The sequence below is a fragment of the Natator depressus genome, chromosome 6 (genome assembly GCF_965152275.1).
Source record: "Natator depressus isolate rNatDep1 chromosome 6, rNatDep2.hap1, whole genome shotgun sequence".
In the NCBI taxonomy this organism is placed as follows: domain Eukaryota; kingdom Metazoa; phylum Chordata; order Testudines; family Cheloniidae; genus Natator; species Natator depressus.
Window position 1 is genome coordinate 16479321 of NC_134239.1, and position 14561 is coordinate 16493881.

Here is a 14561-nt window from a genome sequence, read left to right on the forward strand (position 1 = left end):
TTGCTAGGCGCTGGTCGCTAGGATACCAGCTGTGACTGGGCAGGCCTGCACATTCCTCCAGCGAGCTCCTAACCCTGCCCAGCGCCTGCCAGGACCTTGCCAGAGCCTCGCCTGGGGCAGGTAAGGGGGCAGCGCCCGCAGGAGGGCGGTGGGAGCAGGGCGGGGGGTGGGCAGAGCTGGGAGATGGGCAGCTTCCCCCACTTGCTCTGCCATGCTATCCCTCTGTCCCCAGCCCAGATAAGTGTGGCTCAGCCTGTCCCTGCGGGATTGACCCTCAGTGCTGAGAGGGGACGGCTGGCTCCATGGTGTCTCTGCTGAGCCTTCCAACAGAAGGGGCAGCCAGTGGCAATACCCATGATGGGTTTATACTACTCACTGAGACCCCCCAACCCCCCCCCCCCCCAAAAAAAAAAAACACACCCTCCCGCAAGGATCTGAACATCTATCTACCAAGGTCTGCCTATGTGCAGCCTGGGGTCAGATGGGAGCCAGTGGAGGTGAAAGACCCTGAATTCCCTCTGTTGGGCCAGCCAGTGTCCCTTTTTATGGCCATTGGACTTGGCTGACGGTGGAAGAACAGGGGCTGCTGGCCCAGCCACATGTGCTGGAGCTGGGCTGGATTCAGTGGTATGGCAGGGCCCAAACTGGCCTAGGGCTCTCCCCTTGGATCTGCCTCTCTTGCTCCGCGATCTGCCCTATCACTGAACAGGGGTGGAGCTTGGGTTGTGGGCAGAGCCTGGAAAAGTACCAACACATCTTATTCCTGCGCTGAGCCCTGGAACTCAGAGGTGGGTAGAAGCCCCTGAGATACTCAGGCAGCAGCAGGAAGGCCAGGTGCCATGAAGTAGCTTGGAGGAGCCTTCTCTGGTGCGTCTAGAGTCCATAAGGATAGCTCCTCGGGCAGAGCACAGCAAGAAGATGCTCAGCATTTGCCACTTCTTTATGGGTGTGGGGGATCCACACGTGCTCCTGCCATCTGAGCCTCTAGTTGTGCTGGACCCGACCCTCTCTGATAAGTTCCTGGACTGTCTGCACACTCCGGTCTGCAGGGCCAGATCGTCCTCTCTGTAGAGACAGAGCCTCTTGCTAATCCCTAGTCTGCACTGGGTAAAACCGCAGAGATGGGATGGATAGCCAGGCTTGGGGAGCTCCACCAACAGGTGCAGGGAGTTCTGTGCTGGGGAGCCAGAGCAGAAGGGCTCAGGGAGGGGGAAGAGAAGCCGAAAGAGGAGCCTAGGGGGGAGAGGAGGGAAAGAAAAATCCCCTTTAGGGCTATCACCTGGTAACTCTGTGGGTGACACTGTTAGTATGTGACTCTCTGAACCCCTCAGTGCCAACTGACAAAGGGTTCCCTGTCCTGTAACAGCAACATCTAGCAGGACTGACAAACTCACTACACCTAGCACCACACTGTCGTGGTATGTATCCAGAAATAGCATAGTGTAAGGTATCAAATGAAAGCTGGCATCACGCTGGTCACTAATACCATTGTGAAATGTACGTACTGAGAGTTAGGAGGCTTATTCCTTCACCCACTTACTTCCCTGGTCCTTCTCGCATGAACAGAGGAGAACAACAATACCCAAAGTCCAAAGGTGCAAACAATTCGATGTTTATTGGGGTGAACTTCCAGCAAGCATGATTCCAGTTCCCTTCCTTAGTGTCCCCCTTCCCAGCTCTGACACCACAGAGCCTTACACCTATGTCCCTGTTCCCATTCCTGCCCTTAGCAAAACATGATTCCAATTTCCCCACCCCCATTCCCTGTTCCCACTTCCCCCTTTAGCAAAATTCCCCACCGCCATTCCCTGTTCCCATTCCCCCCACACACACATGCTTCATGGTTGACTGCAGACTATATAGTAAAACTTGAGTTTTGCTTAGCTATACTTTAACCAATCATTTTCCTGAAATTTAACTAACCAATCCTAACATATTGTAACATGATTATGTAAGCAATTATATCCCACCACCTTAATTAGTTTACACCCAGCAAAATTAATTATACAGCAGACAGAAACAATCACAGAACCAGACAGAGATTATACAGACAAACAATAGGGAAATGGGGACTACAGTGACAGAACAACAAAGAAATGAGAATTTCACATCCCAGCTATTGATAAGTGAGTTCTTTCCAGATAGGATGCTATCAAGCTAAGTTTTCTTTTACATCTTCTAGGCACTTCCCTTTCTCTGGAGGCGATAGGCACGATCAGGACAGGATTGTATTCCTAACAGCCCAATAGCACCTTCTTTCAATGTGACTAGTTTGGAATGTGAGGAGGTGACCGGTCGCTTCCCAGCTTATGGCTGCCTCTGCTGCTTCGCCAAAGGCCTTAGCCTAAGCACAGGGCCTCAGACTGTCACAGTAAGAGAAGGCCCTTACACCGGCAGACAGTGATTTTGATTCTTTCTTTTATACCTCTATAACTAGCTTAGTGATAAGAATACACCTAAATTCTTAGAGTATAGGCCTTTACAGACAGGCCTGAATAGCTATATCCTAACACTGAGGATATCATTTAAAAGTGATGTGTGCATCCTGGCACTGTGTCTTTAAATCTGTAACCAGGCAGAGCTGACCCACAGGTTTCTGCCAGACAGGAGAGAAGATATGACTCTGTATCATGTAAATTAAGCCAAATCTGTCTACGACATACCCAGGAGGATGGGAAGACACTGTAGACTAGACTGCAAGGGCTGTCCTGTCTGGGGGGTGCAAAGACAATGAACTTTGGGGGGGCATAAGGGGAAGGCAAAAGGACACCTTCAGTGAGGCAGCAAAAAGATCAGCACTTTTCCCATTAATGAAAGTTGCCTCCTGGGCTAGTGATGCTGGAAGGTTTGCCTTAGATGATATTTTCACCTGTTAAAAGTTGTTTAGACTCTAAGACACATGTTGAACCTTTGGTTTTATGTGTAACCGGCTGCTCTTACTACCCTTGCTTGGCAGCTCTTAAATCTTAACCTTTGTTAATAAACTCCGATTGGTTGTCCCTGTAAAGAGATGCCAGTGCTGTGTTGTTATACTGGAACGGATACTCAATTGACTCAAACAAGTTGGTGGGTGTATTGTTCCCTTGAGAGTAGAGAACATAGTAGTTACTGTGAGGGTTCAGTGTCAAGGGCTGGACACTACGGGGGGATGATTTTGAGGAGTTTGTGGTGCACTAAGTGTTGCCCTTCAAGGCAAAGTAGGGGCTGGCACAGCCCTAGGAGAGTGCTTGAGTGGCTGGGGAGAGTCCTTGAGTGGCTGAAGGGCTGGCGGGGTCAGGACACCCAGCTACCACCAAAGTCTCCTTCACTGAGGCAGGCGGGTAACACAATGACTCGCGGCCCCAGGGTGTCCAAGAAAGTGTCCCATAGCCCCTGGGCTCAGCACGGTTCCCTGTCACTTCCAGGCCCTGGCAGGATCACCTGGCTTCAGAACTGTGATGCTGGGTCTCGGGGCTCTGGGCCCTTCCCATTCCCAGGAGATCCAGGCCTCTGTGGTCCTTTCCTGCCCCTGGCCCTGGGATCCGCTGGCTTGCTACCCCGGAAGGGCAATGGGCTCAGAGCTGGGCTTTGTCCTTGCCCCTGCTCTGACATCACAGTGCCACAGGAATGACCTCACACTCCATCGCCAGGGAGACACCGGAGGAGCAGTTGAGCCAGGCAGGGTGGGTGGCGATCTTCTTGTCCCCATGCTCAGCTGTACCACATCCTCTGTCTCTATAGCCACTGGGCACCCTGCCCCCCGGAGATCCAGCTCTCCCTCTGCCATGGGGCGCCTCTCCCTAGGTGGCGTCTCACCCTATGTGAGGACGAGCGCTGGTGGGAGCGTGGACCCTCTGAAGTGCTACGCCACGAGCTACGGCACGGCTTACGGTAAGGGCCCCGCAGCAAGTGGTGCCCGACGGGGCATGTGTGGCCATGAAGGATCAGGGGAGGGGATGGTGAAGCCCATGCCAGCCCTGGAGCTGGTGCCCCAGCAGGCCATGTGAATGGCCTTCCCTGCATCCCTGTGTGCTGGCCATCACCCCCTGGGGAGCCACCGACCCAGTGGGCTCAGGGAGCCAGTCAGCAGCGCTTCCCTCCCACTGTGCTCTACTTATCCACTGCTGGCCTGACCCCAGCCTCAGTGTCCCAGCAGGGCCAAGGCCCAGGGCAGCTTCCCTAGCAAGGCCCCTGTGTCCCAAGCGCTAACCCACTGAGGACTGAATCTCCCTCACAGCTCCCCACCAGGCTTGGCCCTGTCCCTGTCCCATCCACAGCCACATCGTCTTGAACTGACTATCTGTGCTCTCTGGTCCCCTCTGGTGGCCAGAGCCTGTATAGCCATGTATGAGTCCTGCCCTGGTGCCAGTCTAATGGACCTGCTGCTTCAGCTCAGTCTCCCAAGTTTAATCCCTGGTGATGCCAACTGCTGAGGTGCCATTGCAATTTGGAGCTTGGGGATCGTCCTGGAAGAGCAAGTCCTTTCAAAGGCTCTAACAGTATTAGAGGATCAGGAGGTGTCTCCCTCCCTGAGCAAGTGTCTCTCTCTCTATGGGCCCCCACATTGCCTGCATGGCTGATATCTGCGATTCCCTTGCTTTGTTCGGCAGGGCAGGAGAGGTTCCATCCTCGTGTCGGCCACCACTCCGGAGCTGGGTACAAATCCAATTACCGGCCTGTCGTCTCTTACAAGGCCAGCCTGGATGAAGTGGATAATCCAGCCGTGGGGTAGGCTGGCCTTGTGGAGATGAGGGGCCTGGGTACAGCTGGGATTGTGTGCGGGGTAGGGACCGTCCCATGGACTATAGACCCCTCTCCCACCCTGGGGCGTTCATCCCAACAGGACAGCCCTACGAGTGTACCCCAGGTTGGCGGGTCTCCCTCACTACTCCCCTCTCACCCCTTGAGGAGGTGGGTGTATCAGTGCAGAGCTGGGATCTGTCCTGCAGTGTGGCCTAGCGGATGGAGCACTTGCCTGGGCCTCAGGAGAGCTGTCACTGGCCTGCTTTGCCACCTTGGGCAAGTCACGTCCCCTGCCTGTGCCTCAGTTTCCCCATCTGTAATGACCCTGACCTCCTTTCTAGAGCACTGTGAGATCTTCAGAAGACCTATCTATCATTATCCCACACTTGTTCTCTTCCTCCTGCTCCAGACAGCTCCTCCAGGATAACTACGACACGGTGACCACCAAGCATTTCCGACCCCTCCAGCTGCCTGATGGCAAGTACCCCCTGCCCTGGAGCATCTACCAGCCAGGGAGCGGGTTTGTTCGAGACAAGCCTATTTCCTTCCCTACCACCAAATCTGTAAGTGTCCAGTAAGCCCCGACTCTGTGCCTGGCCAGCTCATGGATCAAGATCCTGTCTGCCATGGGTTTGCCATTGGGAATGCAGCCTGGTGACATTGTAGCTAGAGGATTGTGTAGATGGTACGTTCCATCCCAGAGCTAGTGCTAGATTATAGGGCTGGGGACAGAGAGGGCCCTAACCCTTTAATAACTATACACAAAGCGACCCTTTTATTTTATTAACTACGTGCAACAAGGAAAATGGAACTTACAAAATTAGGTTTGGTTGTATCCATCTGTTGTCTCTTGTCTTAGATCATCAGGTCTTTGGGACAGAGCTTATCCTGGTTTTGTGTCTGTACAGCACCTAGCACCTCTGGGTATGTCTACACTGCACGCAAAGCCCAGGTTCTGACTCAAGTTTGAACCCAATTCCCCCTTCCATCCACACATACATTGGTTTGACTCAGGTCAGCAAGCACCCAAGAGCCAGGTCATAGGACCCTGCTAGACTTTGACTTGGGGCCAAGCCCTGGCATTTTGCAGTGTGGACACAACTGAAGCTGCAGACCTGAGTCAGGAGGTCTGCGTAGTGTAGTATGGACATGTTAGCACAGCTGTGAGACCCTGGTCCAGCACTTGTAAGCTCAGGATTACAATGCAGTGTGGGCACTCCAGTGTAGGCTTGGAAACAGAGTCCATAAGCCTGGGTCCTGCAGACCCAGGTTTACAATGCAGTGTAAATGTACCCACGGGGCCTGGTCAGTGACTGCAGCTCCTACGTGCTACTACAACACAAATAATAAACAATAGCACACATTGGTTCTGTTCGGAGGGGAATACAAATAACCCGACAGTGTTCATGAGTGCCCACAGGCCTAGAAAGTGCTGTGGTCTGCTCCTCAGTGCGGGCTCCATTGGGGGGTGGGTGCCATTGGCATGATGTGACCCCAGAGGTGGGGTTACCCACTGACTGCTTGGTGGCCTGTGTGACATGAGGAGTTTGCGGGGAGGTCTCAGTCTGGATTGGACAGGTGGCCCTGATACATGTAGTGCCTGCACAGCTGGGGTGGGTTGGCAGTTTTAGCAGAGAGGCCAAGGACTGAATGGGCATGGAGTCTCCCCCTTAGAGCTGGGAGCAGCGGTAGGGCGTGGGGGCTTGCACTGCAGCTGGGGACATCCAGAGGCAGTCAGCATCTGGAAGTGCTGATTTAACACACGTACAGGGGTGTGCACACTCCCGACGTTCCTCCCCTCCTTGGACACTCCCCTTCACCTCCTGCAGCAAAGGTCCATATAAACCATCCCTTGGCTCTGATCGCCCTCCTGTGGGGATATAGAGGCTCAGCAGTGCCCTGTGCAGCCTTGCCCATCCTGGCTGAGTGGGGACCTGGCGCTTCGCTGCCATGGGACTCACCAAAGGGGCTCACTCTGCAGGTTAAGAAAGTCCACTTCGATACGCGGGACCAGGGGCCGCGAGCCATCACAGGGCTGGAGCCCAGACAGCTCCCCGACCTGCACAAGCCGCAGGGGAAAGGCTCCGTTGAGGGGGAGAACGCCAGACACGTGAGTGCAGCACCGGCTCTCCCTGGGCCTTGATCCACTGCCGGCGCCAGAGCAAAGGAGATGGAAAGGGGAGCCACCAGACATTTGTCCTGGGCATTGCAGCAAAGCAAGGGGGACAGCCCTGGTGTGTCTGCGTGCTGGAGTGAAGGGGAGATACCCTGGCACCAGAGTGGAGGGCTCCTGGCAGGGGAGGTGGGTGAGGGTCTTCTGGCAGGGTGTGTGTGAGCCCTGGGTGGGTTGCAGGATGGGTACTAGGCTGGGGAGGTGGGTAGGGGTCTACTGGCAGGCCGAGTGCAAGACTGTTCTCCCCCCGGTTCACTCGCTCTCTCCTGCTCCTTGCAGGGCCCTCTGTACATGTCCACAGAGTATAACTCCAAGTTCTGCTTCGACATTCCCGGCCAGCCAGGTACGGTCCTTCCTGGAGCCCCTTGCACCCTCCTGAGCCATGTCCTGGGGCAGCCAACCAGGCCTCTGCCATAGGCTAACCCATAGGAGCTACACCTGTACCCTTCCAATTCCCAGCCATTCCCTCCTTGTCTAAGGAGCACTGGGCCTAGCCATGGCTTGGAAAGGAAAACCGGGTATTCTGTAATGAGCCAATGCCCCATCCTGGGGCCAGGGGGCATTGCACTGCTGGGGCCAGCTCCAGCCTTCATTAACGGAGCTAATCTTTCTGCTCTGGCCGGAGAGGCTGGTGGTTTTAGAGCCAGAGGTCGGAGGTTCGAACCCCAAGGTGCGGCGTTACGTGACTTTAGGTGGCTTAGATATGTTGGTTGTTGCCCAGTGTTGGGAATGTGGATTACCGTGTATTCCCCCGCCTCATCTCCCGTTACAGATTTCCTACAGAGAAAGACGATAGGAGCCAAGGAGGAGACGGGATTCACTGAGGGCACCCAGCAGAACCCCATTGCCTTCCTGCCACCTCCTCCGGGAGAGCCAGTAGGTGCTGGGCCCTGGCCCGCCCCCCTGGTGGTCGTCTCTGAATGGAGCACAGCGCCCCCTTTGGACCTGGGGGTGACCCAGCTGTGCATGCCCAGACTTACCCAGGACCCTGTGCAGCTTGCTACCCCCCCAGCCCCCGGTTTCCCAGCCTCTCCAGTGGGTTTCTCTTCCCCCCGCCCGTTTTGTTCAGAACCGTCTCTGAGCGGCAGCTGGGGTGAGGCTGAAGGATCCTGTGCCCCATCAGGGCTGCCCTGGAACACATGCCAAAGCTGTTTGGGGCCCAGCATCCCAAACACCTTCCCCCCCACTTACACACACACACAACACACACAGATCCGCTACATGGGGGAGGTCGCCCACAGCCTGGCCTCATCCCTACCAGCCTGGGGACCCCATGTCATGGGCCAGCCCCATACACTGGCAGATTCCTTAGTAAGATCTCAAGGGATCCCCCTTAGATCCCAAGGGGAGGAGTTGGCCAGGCCTGGCCCAGCCTGTCAGGGGAATCCTAGGCCCATCCTGCATGGGGAAGGGGACTCACTGCCCAGCATTTCCCTTGCAGAGGAGCCAGCCTGGCATCAGCATCACCAAGACGGACTTCCTGCCCAGCGCTCTCCCCCATGTAAGAGGGGCCGGGGGGAGGGGGGAGAGAAGGAGGAGCAGAGGGAGGATGGCAAAGGGTAGGCTAAAAGGTGGGAGGGGTGGGAGGGTCACCCAGACATGGGGGGCAGGATGGGCAGAGTGGGGGAGTCACGCAGAGACTAAATGGGGAGAGCAGAATTAGGATCTTTTCTGGGCTATAGCTCCATGCTGGGGAAGCCATTTGGAGTGCCCTCTCCCAGGGTCCTGTAATAGGTGGCCAAGCCCCAGTGCTTGGGTGGCTTCCAGTGCGATCAGGGCCTGTGACCCCGCAGAGGCCGGGCTGTGACGCCCTCTGCCCTGCTCCCCCTGTGCAGGTGAACTGGGTGGCTGCAAAGTCCTTGGGATGGGGGAGGTGACACTTTGCCCCAGGCTGCATCACTTTGTCCCTCTCCTGACAGGGCGACGAGTTCCTGCCCGTGCTGTCGAAGGGCTCCGAGCGAGAGACGGGATTCAGCCGGGACAAAGACAACGGCCTCAGTGCCATGGTGAGCGACCTGCCTCCCCTCCTCCAACCTGCCTGCCCCCTCCATTCCACTGGCACCCCCCATCCTGCCTTCAGTCCTCCCTGTCTGTCTGCATCCTCCTCTCCACCTGTAACCTGTCTGTGTGCTGGCCTCTCTGTCTCCTCCCTCCCCGTCTGTGACTGTCCCTCCATTCACCTGGTCTCCTCCTGCCCCCCAGGGCCCGCTGCACGCAGCACCCCAGCCTGGGGCCGAGGGGTCAGGGCCCCTGAGCCACACTCAGTTCCGAGGGCTCCAGAGGCCCCTACAGGCCCAGACCAACCTGCTGGGCCGGGAATACGTGGGGAACAAGGTGAGTGTGAGCACGGCCTGTGCTGCTTGCCTAGGGTCCCGCAGGTCCCCTCCGATCTGGCCAGCTCAGCCCTGTGTCCCTCCCCCAGGAACTCTCCGGATTCAGCATCAACAACAAGAAGTATGTGACGCCCCCCTATGACCCGGACTTGCCCAACAAGTACCTGAGCAGCTACAACTCCAAGTGAGTCTGAAATACTGCCACCGCCTGCCCCTGGGGGAGCTCTACCCAGCCCACCCTGCCCCTGGGGGGAGCTCTACCTTGCCTCTCCCAGCCTGTTGTACCAATAAATTAAAAACCAGCAGGATCTTATTAAAGGGAAAAAGGCAAAATACCACATTTATTGTGAATACAGAAAGAATCATAGTAAGCAGTTAGTTACAGCTGTAACATTCCATTCAATCTCATCTTTATTCACTCATTCATTCATATACACACACACAGGTTCTGCAAGGTTGTTATCATAGTAAGCAGTTAGTTATAGCTATAACATTCCATTCAATCTCATATTTATTCACACATTCACACATTCACACACACACACACACACACACAGGTTCTGCAAGGTTGTCATCATAGTTACCAGCCTTAGAGTTGCTCATGCCAAGCCACTGGCCAGGTGGCCTGGACATGAGGAGGGAGCAGGGCCTTGTCAGATGCTCATCTGATGCTCCTGGAAGTTGGTTTGCAGAATCAGACCCCAAAGTTCTCACTTTTTAAGAGTCTATTTTTATAGGAATTTCTTCCTATGCCAGTCTATGGGAATTGCTTCATCATGCTGTTGCTGAATCAATCAGCAGATAGCACATTCCTGACGGCTCCAAGAAGTTATCTTGTTCTTTGGTTCTCCCATTCTTGAGGCTGTTGGGTGGATTCCAGTCTGCCCTCCGGGGGTCCTCTGGTTATTTCCACTTGACGCCTTCTTCAGCCGATGGACACTGGATTCTTAGGCTGGCACCTCCCTGATCATTCAGTTGTTATCCACACCAAGCATCCGTCCACATACATCCTCTATCTCTATTTTAATCACAATTGTTAATACAACAAAAGGGCGGGGAGTCTCTGGGTGCTGTTTCTGTTGTTAGAGTATTGCTTTGAGTCTCTGTGAATTGCTTTGAGAACAGATTCTGTCTTAGAATGTACTAACACAATTAGCAGCTTGCAAGTTTCACACATAGAGGGAGAGAAACAGTACCAAAACCCAAGAGACCTCTTAATTAGTAATACCCTGGAATTTAAACTATGGGGAATCAAACTCATTTGTGATTTTAATACAGAACTTCTTTAATATGATCCAACAAGCCCACCCTGTCCCTGGGGGAGCTCTACCCTTCCTCCCCCAGCGCTCTCCCCTCTCTTCATGTGCATGCCCTGTGTCTCTCTTGGTCTGAGTGGGGGTGCCCTGTCCGGGTGTGTGTGGGCAGGGAAAGGGAAGGGGGTCGCCTGGCCTGTGGGGAGGGGGCTGAGCAGCTGTTGGACCCAGCAGGATGCAGCGCTCTTTGACTCTGTTTCCTCCCCTCTGGCAGGTTTTATGACAACACCCTCAAGGGGGTGGACCGCGAAGGATGGACCCGCGGAGGGATCCAGCCCCAACAGCCGGGTGGCTTCGCCACCAACAACCACATCACTGAACTGGGCACAGATCCCAATGCCACGGAGACCCTGAGACGGGTCCACCCCCATGTCGGCCGGTGAGGCTGGCTGGTTCCCACTGCCCTCCACCCTGCCCCTGACGCCCTCCTGCCCCTCCTCTTCCCTCTGTGACGCTCTCCCCCTCCGCTCCCAGGACGATCACAACGGTGGACCCGTTCTATCGTGACACCCCTCACAACAGCCGCTTCTCTGCTCTCTACCAAACCGCCGTACCTGAGTAGGTAAGGGGCCTGCGTGAGCTTGCTGGGCACCTCCCAGGGCAGGGGGGGGTTGGGATTGTGCTGCCCCCCAGCTACGCAGTGGAGCCCCAGGGCACGCATCCATCAGAGACCTGGCCAGTCAGCTGTGAGCACTTGGCCCTGGTGCTGGAGCCGATGAGGCCAGGTGTCAGGATCTGCTAGGCCTGGATCAGGCTTTCTGCTCCACAGCGAGGGCTTCCTCCAGGGCACAGCTCATGGCATTTCCTTTCAGGGGACGCTGGGAAGGGAGTCCCAGGCCCTTATGAAGAGTGGAGAGCATGACGGCTGCCAATCCTCATCCCTGTCCTTTCCCCAGCCTTTGAGGAGGTGATATGAGTTCCGCAGGGCCACTCCACCTTCTCCATTCCCCTCTTGGGGTCCCTCCCCCCACTTTGCCAGATTTCAAGGACCGCTTTGCCTTTTCTTTGCTTTCTTGCAGATCGGTGTCTCCACCCTGCAGGAGCTGGTCTCCCCTGGCGAGGCAGGGACTCCGGGGCTGGTCTCCCCTGACGAGGCAGGGGCTTCAGCATCTCCCAAAGGGCTTTACTTTTCCAATGATGTAAAGAGAAATCACCACCCAGTGAAGGCTCATTGGTTCTCATTGGCCTAGCTGCCAGCCCTCCTCCCCTTAGATCCCATAGACCTCTCCTCTTCTTCCCCATGGCCCCCATAAACTTCTCCTTCTCCTCTTCCCCGGGGACCCCAGCATGCCCTTCCACCCCTGTCCCCTGCTGTTTTCATAGGGGAGCCCTCTGCTGTGCAAGCTGACCCCAGCTCTCATCCCATGGGTGGAGGCACCCATGTGCTGCCATGGGAGCTGGATGGAGTCTTTGCACCTGAAGGATCAGCTGGTGCCTCCTGGCAGAAAGGGGGGTGCCGCCCCTCCCCAGCACCTTGCCTGCTCTGGCTGGGGGTGTCCTGGCCCTGCAGTTCCATTCTCCTGGCATTTGGGCCCCATCCCACTCGGCGCTGAGCAGTTGGAGAGGAGGGTGCCTGGCACCACACAGGATCAGGCCCTTTGACTCGAGAAGGGAAGCTGGGCCCTGTGTGTGCAGCAGTGAATGGAGTTAACCATTAGGTATGTGCTGCAGCCAGCTGGGCTACCCCAGCTCACCACAGGGTCTCTGCAGGGCCTGGGGGCTGTTCCCATGGGGCCTAGGGCCGTTCTCGCCGGCCCTGGGGGACTTGTAGTGTTCACCGGCACCAGGGTTGCCTCAATTTGACCATTAAATCATTACCATCAATGGAACAAGGCTCATTTACAGCAGTGGAGGATCTGGTGGTTTGTTCTTCAAATGTAGCCCTGTTGCTAAGGCCACCCGAGACCCAGTGGAGGCTGCTGAGCTCTGGAGATGGGGGACTGAACCTGCCCTGCAGATGCACGCTCAGATTCAGTAAGGCTAGGTCACACTGTAATGTCCCCCTGCCCACCGCCTGCTCGGAGGAGTCTTCACTCAGCGGCTGCTCTCCAGACCTTAATCCAGGTCCCTGCACTGACTCCAGCTGAGTAACTCTGGGTTTGCTTGGTGCAATCCCCGCTCTGCCTGGCTGTTTCTCTTTCACAGCTCAATCACAGTGGTGTTTGTGATGGTGGAGGCAGCTGTGTGGTGATGCTGCCTGGCTCAGGTGCCCCAGCACGGCGCTAATGCCAACCCGCTCATGCATGTGTGTTAGGAACCAACTGGCGAGCTTTCCCTTGTGCCCTGAAAGGAGCAGCGTTTGGCCCAGCTGCACTGTGGCGGTACCCAGATGGGAGAGGGGTAATAGCAGAGCGATGGGCTGGAATTGTCTCTTCAGCTGCCAGCTGGTACCTGTTCATATACAGTCTGACACAGCACTGCGTTTCCTCCCGGTCCTGTCACACTGTGCATCTACACACACTCTCTTCCTACTGCTCCCCTCCCCATCCCAAACGGTTGGCAGCTCGATTCCCACACCCTCAGCATGTCCCAAATTCACCGGCACCGCATGGGGTGATGTATAGGTAATAGGATCCTTTCCCATGCCCCATAACCTACTGTACGGAGAGGTGCACATACACAGAGTAGTCTCCACACTCCCAGCATGGTGTGATGGTACATGCACAAAGCAGGGTCTCCAGACACCCAGCGTGGTGTGATATATATACCCCCACACACACACGCCACATTCCCTGCATCGTGTGATGCACTCACATACAGTAGGGTCTCCAGATTCCCAGCATGGTGTGTACATGCACCCACACACAGTCGGAGCTCCACATTCCCAACATGGTGTGATACACACAAAGACAGAGTTGGGTTTCCAGCCTTCCAGCATGGTGTAATGTTATATAGCTACACAGCGGGGTCTCAATTCCCAGAATGGTGTTAAGCTTGCACGTGCACACGCACAGGTAGGGTCTCCACACTCCCAGCATAGTGTGTTGCACACACACGCAGTAGGGTCTCTAGGCTCCCAGCTTGGCATGATGCACACATGCACAGTGGGATCTCCCTGCATGGGGTGATATAAGACGTAGGCTTTTTCCCTGTTTGGTGTAGTATTGACCTTTTGGCTCCTGGGGCTGCAACGCACACCCTCTGCACTCCTGCCCTCGGTCTCAGTTTCTGCCCCAAACCATGATATCTCCCTCTTTCCCGCTCTCATGTTGCTCTCTGGAGGGTAGTTTCATTTCCTAGTGCATGTTTCATGAGCTGGGTTGGGGCCTCTGACTTTGACAACACCGAGCGCAGTCAGTGATACCAAACAAGCTGACCTCATGTTGCAGGTAACACTGCCTAGCTGCAGCTCTGTTTTCCAGCACACCTGAGCCTGCCGACACCTGATCTCCCCCCCACACTCTGCAGAGGGGAAGCTGGCTGGGGGCTGTAGCTTTGCCCAGTAATCCTGCTACATCTCACAGCTTCTCTGGCTACAGCTCACTCAGAGCCTCGAGTTAACATGTGTAACACTAGATGTGAAAGGAAACTGCAAGTGGGGGGTGAATTCTGAGAGTGTGTGTGTGTGTCATGGCCTGCATCATGTTTGTAGTGTGTGCAGGAGTATTTAGAGATGGGTAGATCCTATTGGCTCCATCAGCCATAGCCCCTCCTGCACACCTGGGCTAGATTCTCCCCCATAACTGTGTCTAGTTTCCATGTCCCAAGTGGCCGGCTTCCCACAATCTGACGGATCTCACCGCTGGGAACATTTTCCTGGTAGGCAGCCTAAATTTTCCCTCATCCCATCATTTCTACTTCCCCTCCCTCCTTCCACCCACATCCCCGCCCCTGCAAGAATCCCTCGATCAGCTTGACATGCTGCAGGGACTGCCAGACTGTCACATTCCCCACTGCCACCTGGCTTAACCAGGCAGGATAGAGTTCACTCCTTTAATCTCTCCTCATAAACCAGCCCCTCCAGCCCAGCTGGTTCTTTTTGTTATGCTTCTCTGATCTCCTTTAAGCCTCTCTGGTGAG

At 55.5% G+C, this 14561-nt stretch overlaps 1 protein-coding gene across 5 annotated transcripts; it reads left to right on the forward strand.

The window, feature by feature from the left end:
- SAXO4 (stabilizer of axonemal microtubules 4) lies at window positions 1–12437 on the forward strand. 5 transcript variants are annotated; one of them, XM_074956871.1, is made up of 14 exons: window positions 1–120; window positions 3721–3870; window positions 4590–4707; window positions 5132–5285; window positions 6704–6832; window positions 7175–7238; window positions 7668–7771; window positions 8337–8396; window positions 8815–8901; window positions 9098–9229; window positions 9318–9412; window positions 10756–10920; window positions 11016–11103; window positions 11561–12437. In XM_074956871.1, exons 2-13 carry the CDS (start codon window positions 3765–3767, stop codon window positions 11101–11103), a joined length of 1302 nt encoding a protein of 433 aa, XP_074812972.1. In that variant the 5' UTR covers window positions 1–120; window positions 3721–3764; the 3' UTR covers window positions 11561–12437. The 5 variants fall into 5 exon arrangements, with proteins under 5 accessions (XP_074812972.1, XP_074812975.1, XP_074812974.1 ...); XM_074956874.1 differs by lacking the exon at window positions 10756–10920; XM_074956873.1 differs by lacking the exon at window positions 9098–9229.
- The last annotated feature ends 2124 nt before the right edge of the window (window positions 12438–14561 follow it).

Coding starts and splice junctions, on each gene's coding strand:
- SAXO4 (XM_074956870.1), top strand. CDS start 3,549: ATGGGCTCAGAGCTGGGCTTTGTCCTTGCCCCTGCTCTGACATCACAG. Junction 4,708..5,131: donor GTGGATAATCCAGCCGTGGG/GTAGGCTGGCCT, acceptor CTCCTGCTCCAG/ACAGCTCCTCCAGGATAACT. Junction 5,286..6,703: donor CCTTCCCTACCACCAAATCT/GTAAGTGTCCAG, acceptor CTCACTCTGCAG/GTTAAGAAAGTCCACTTCGA.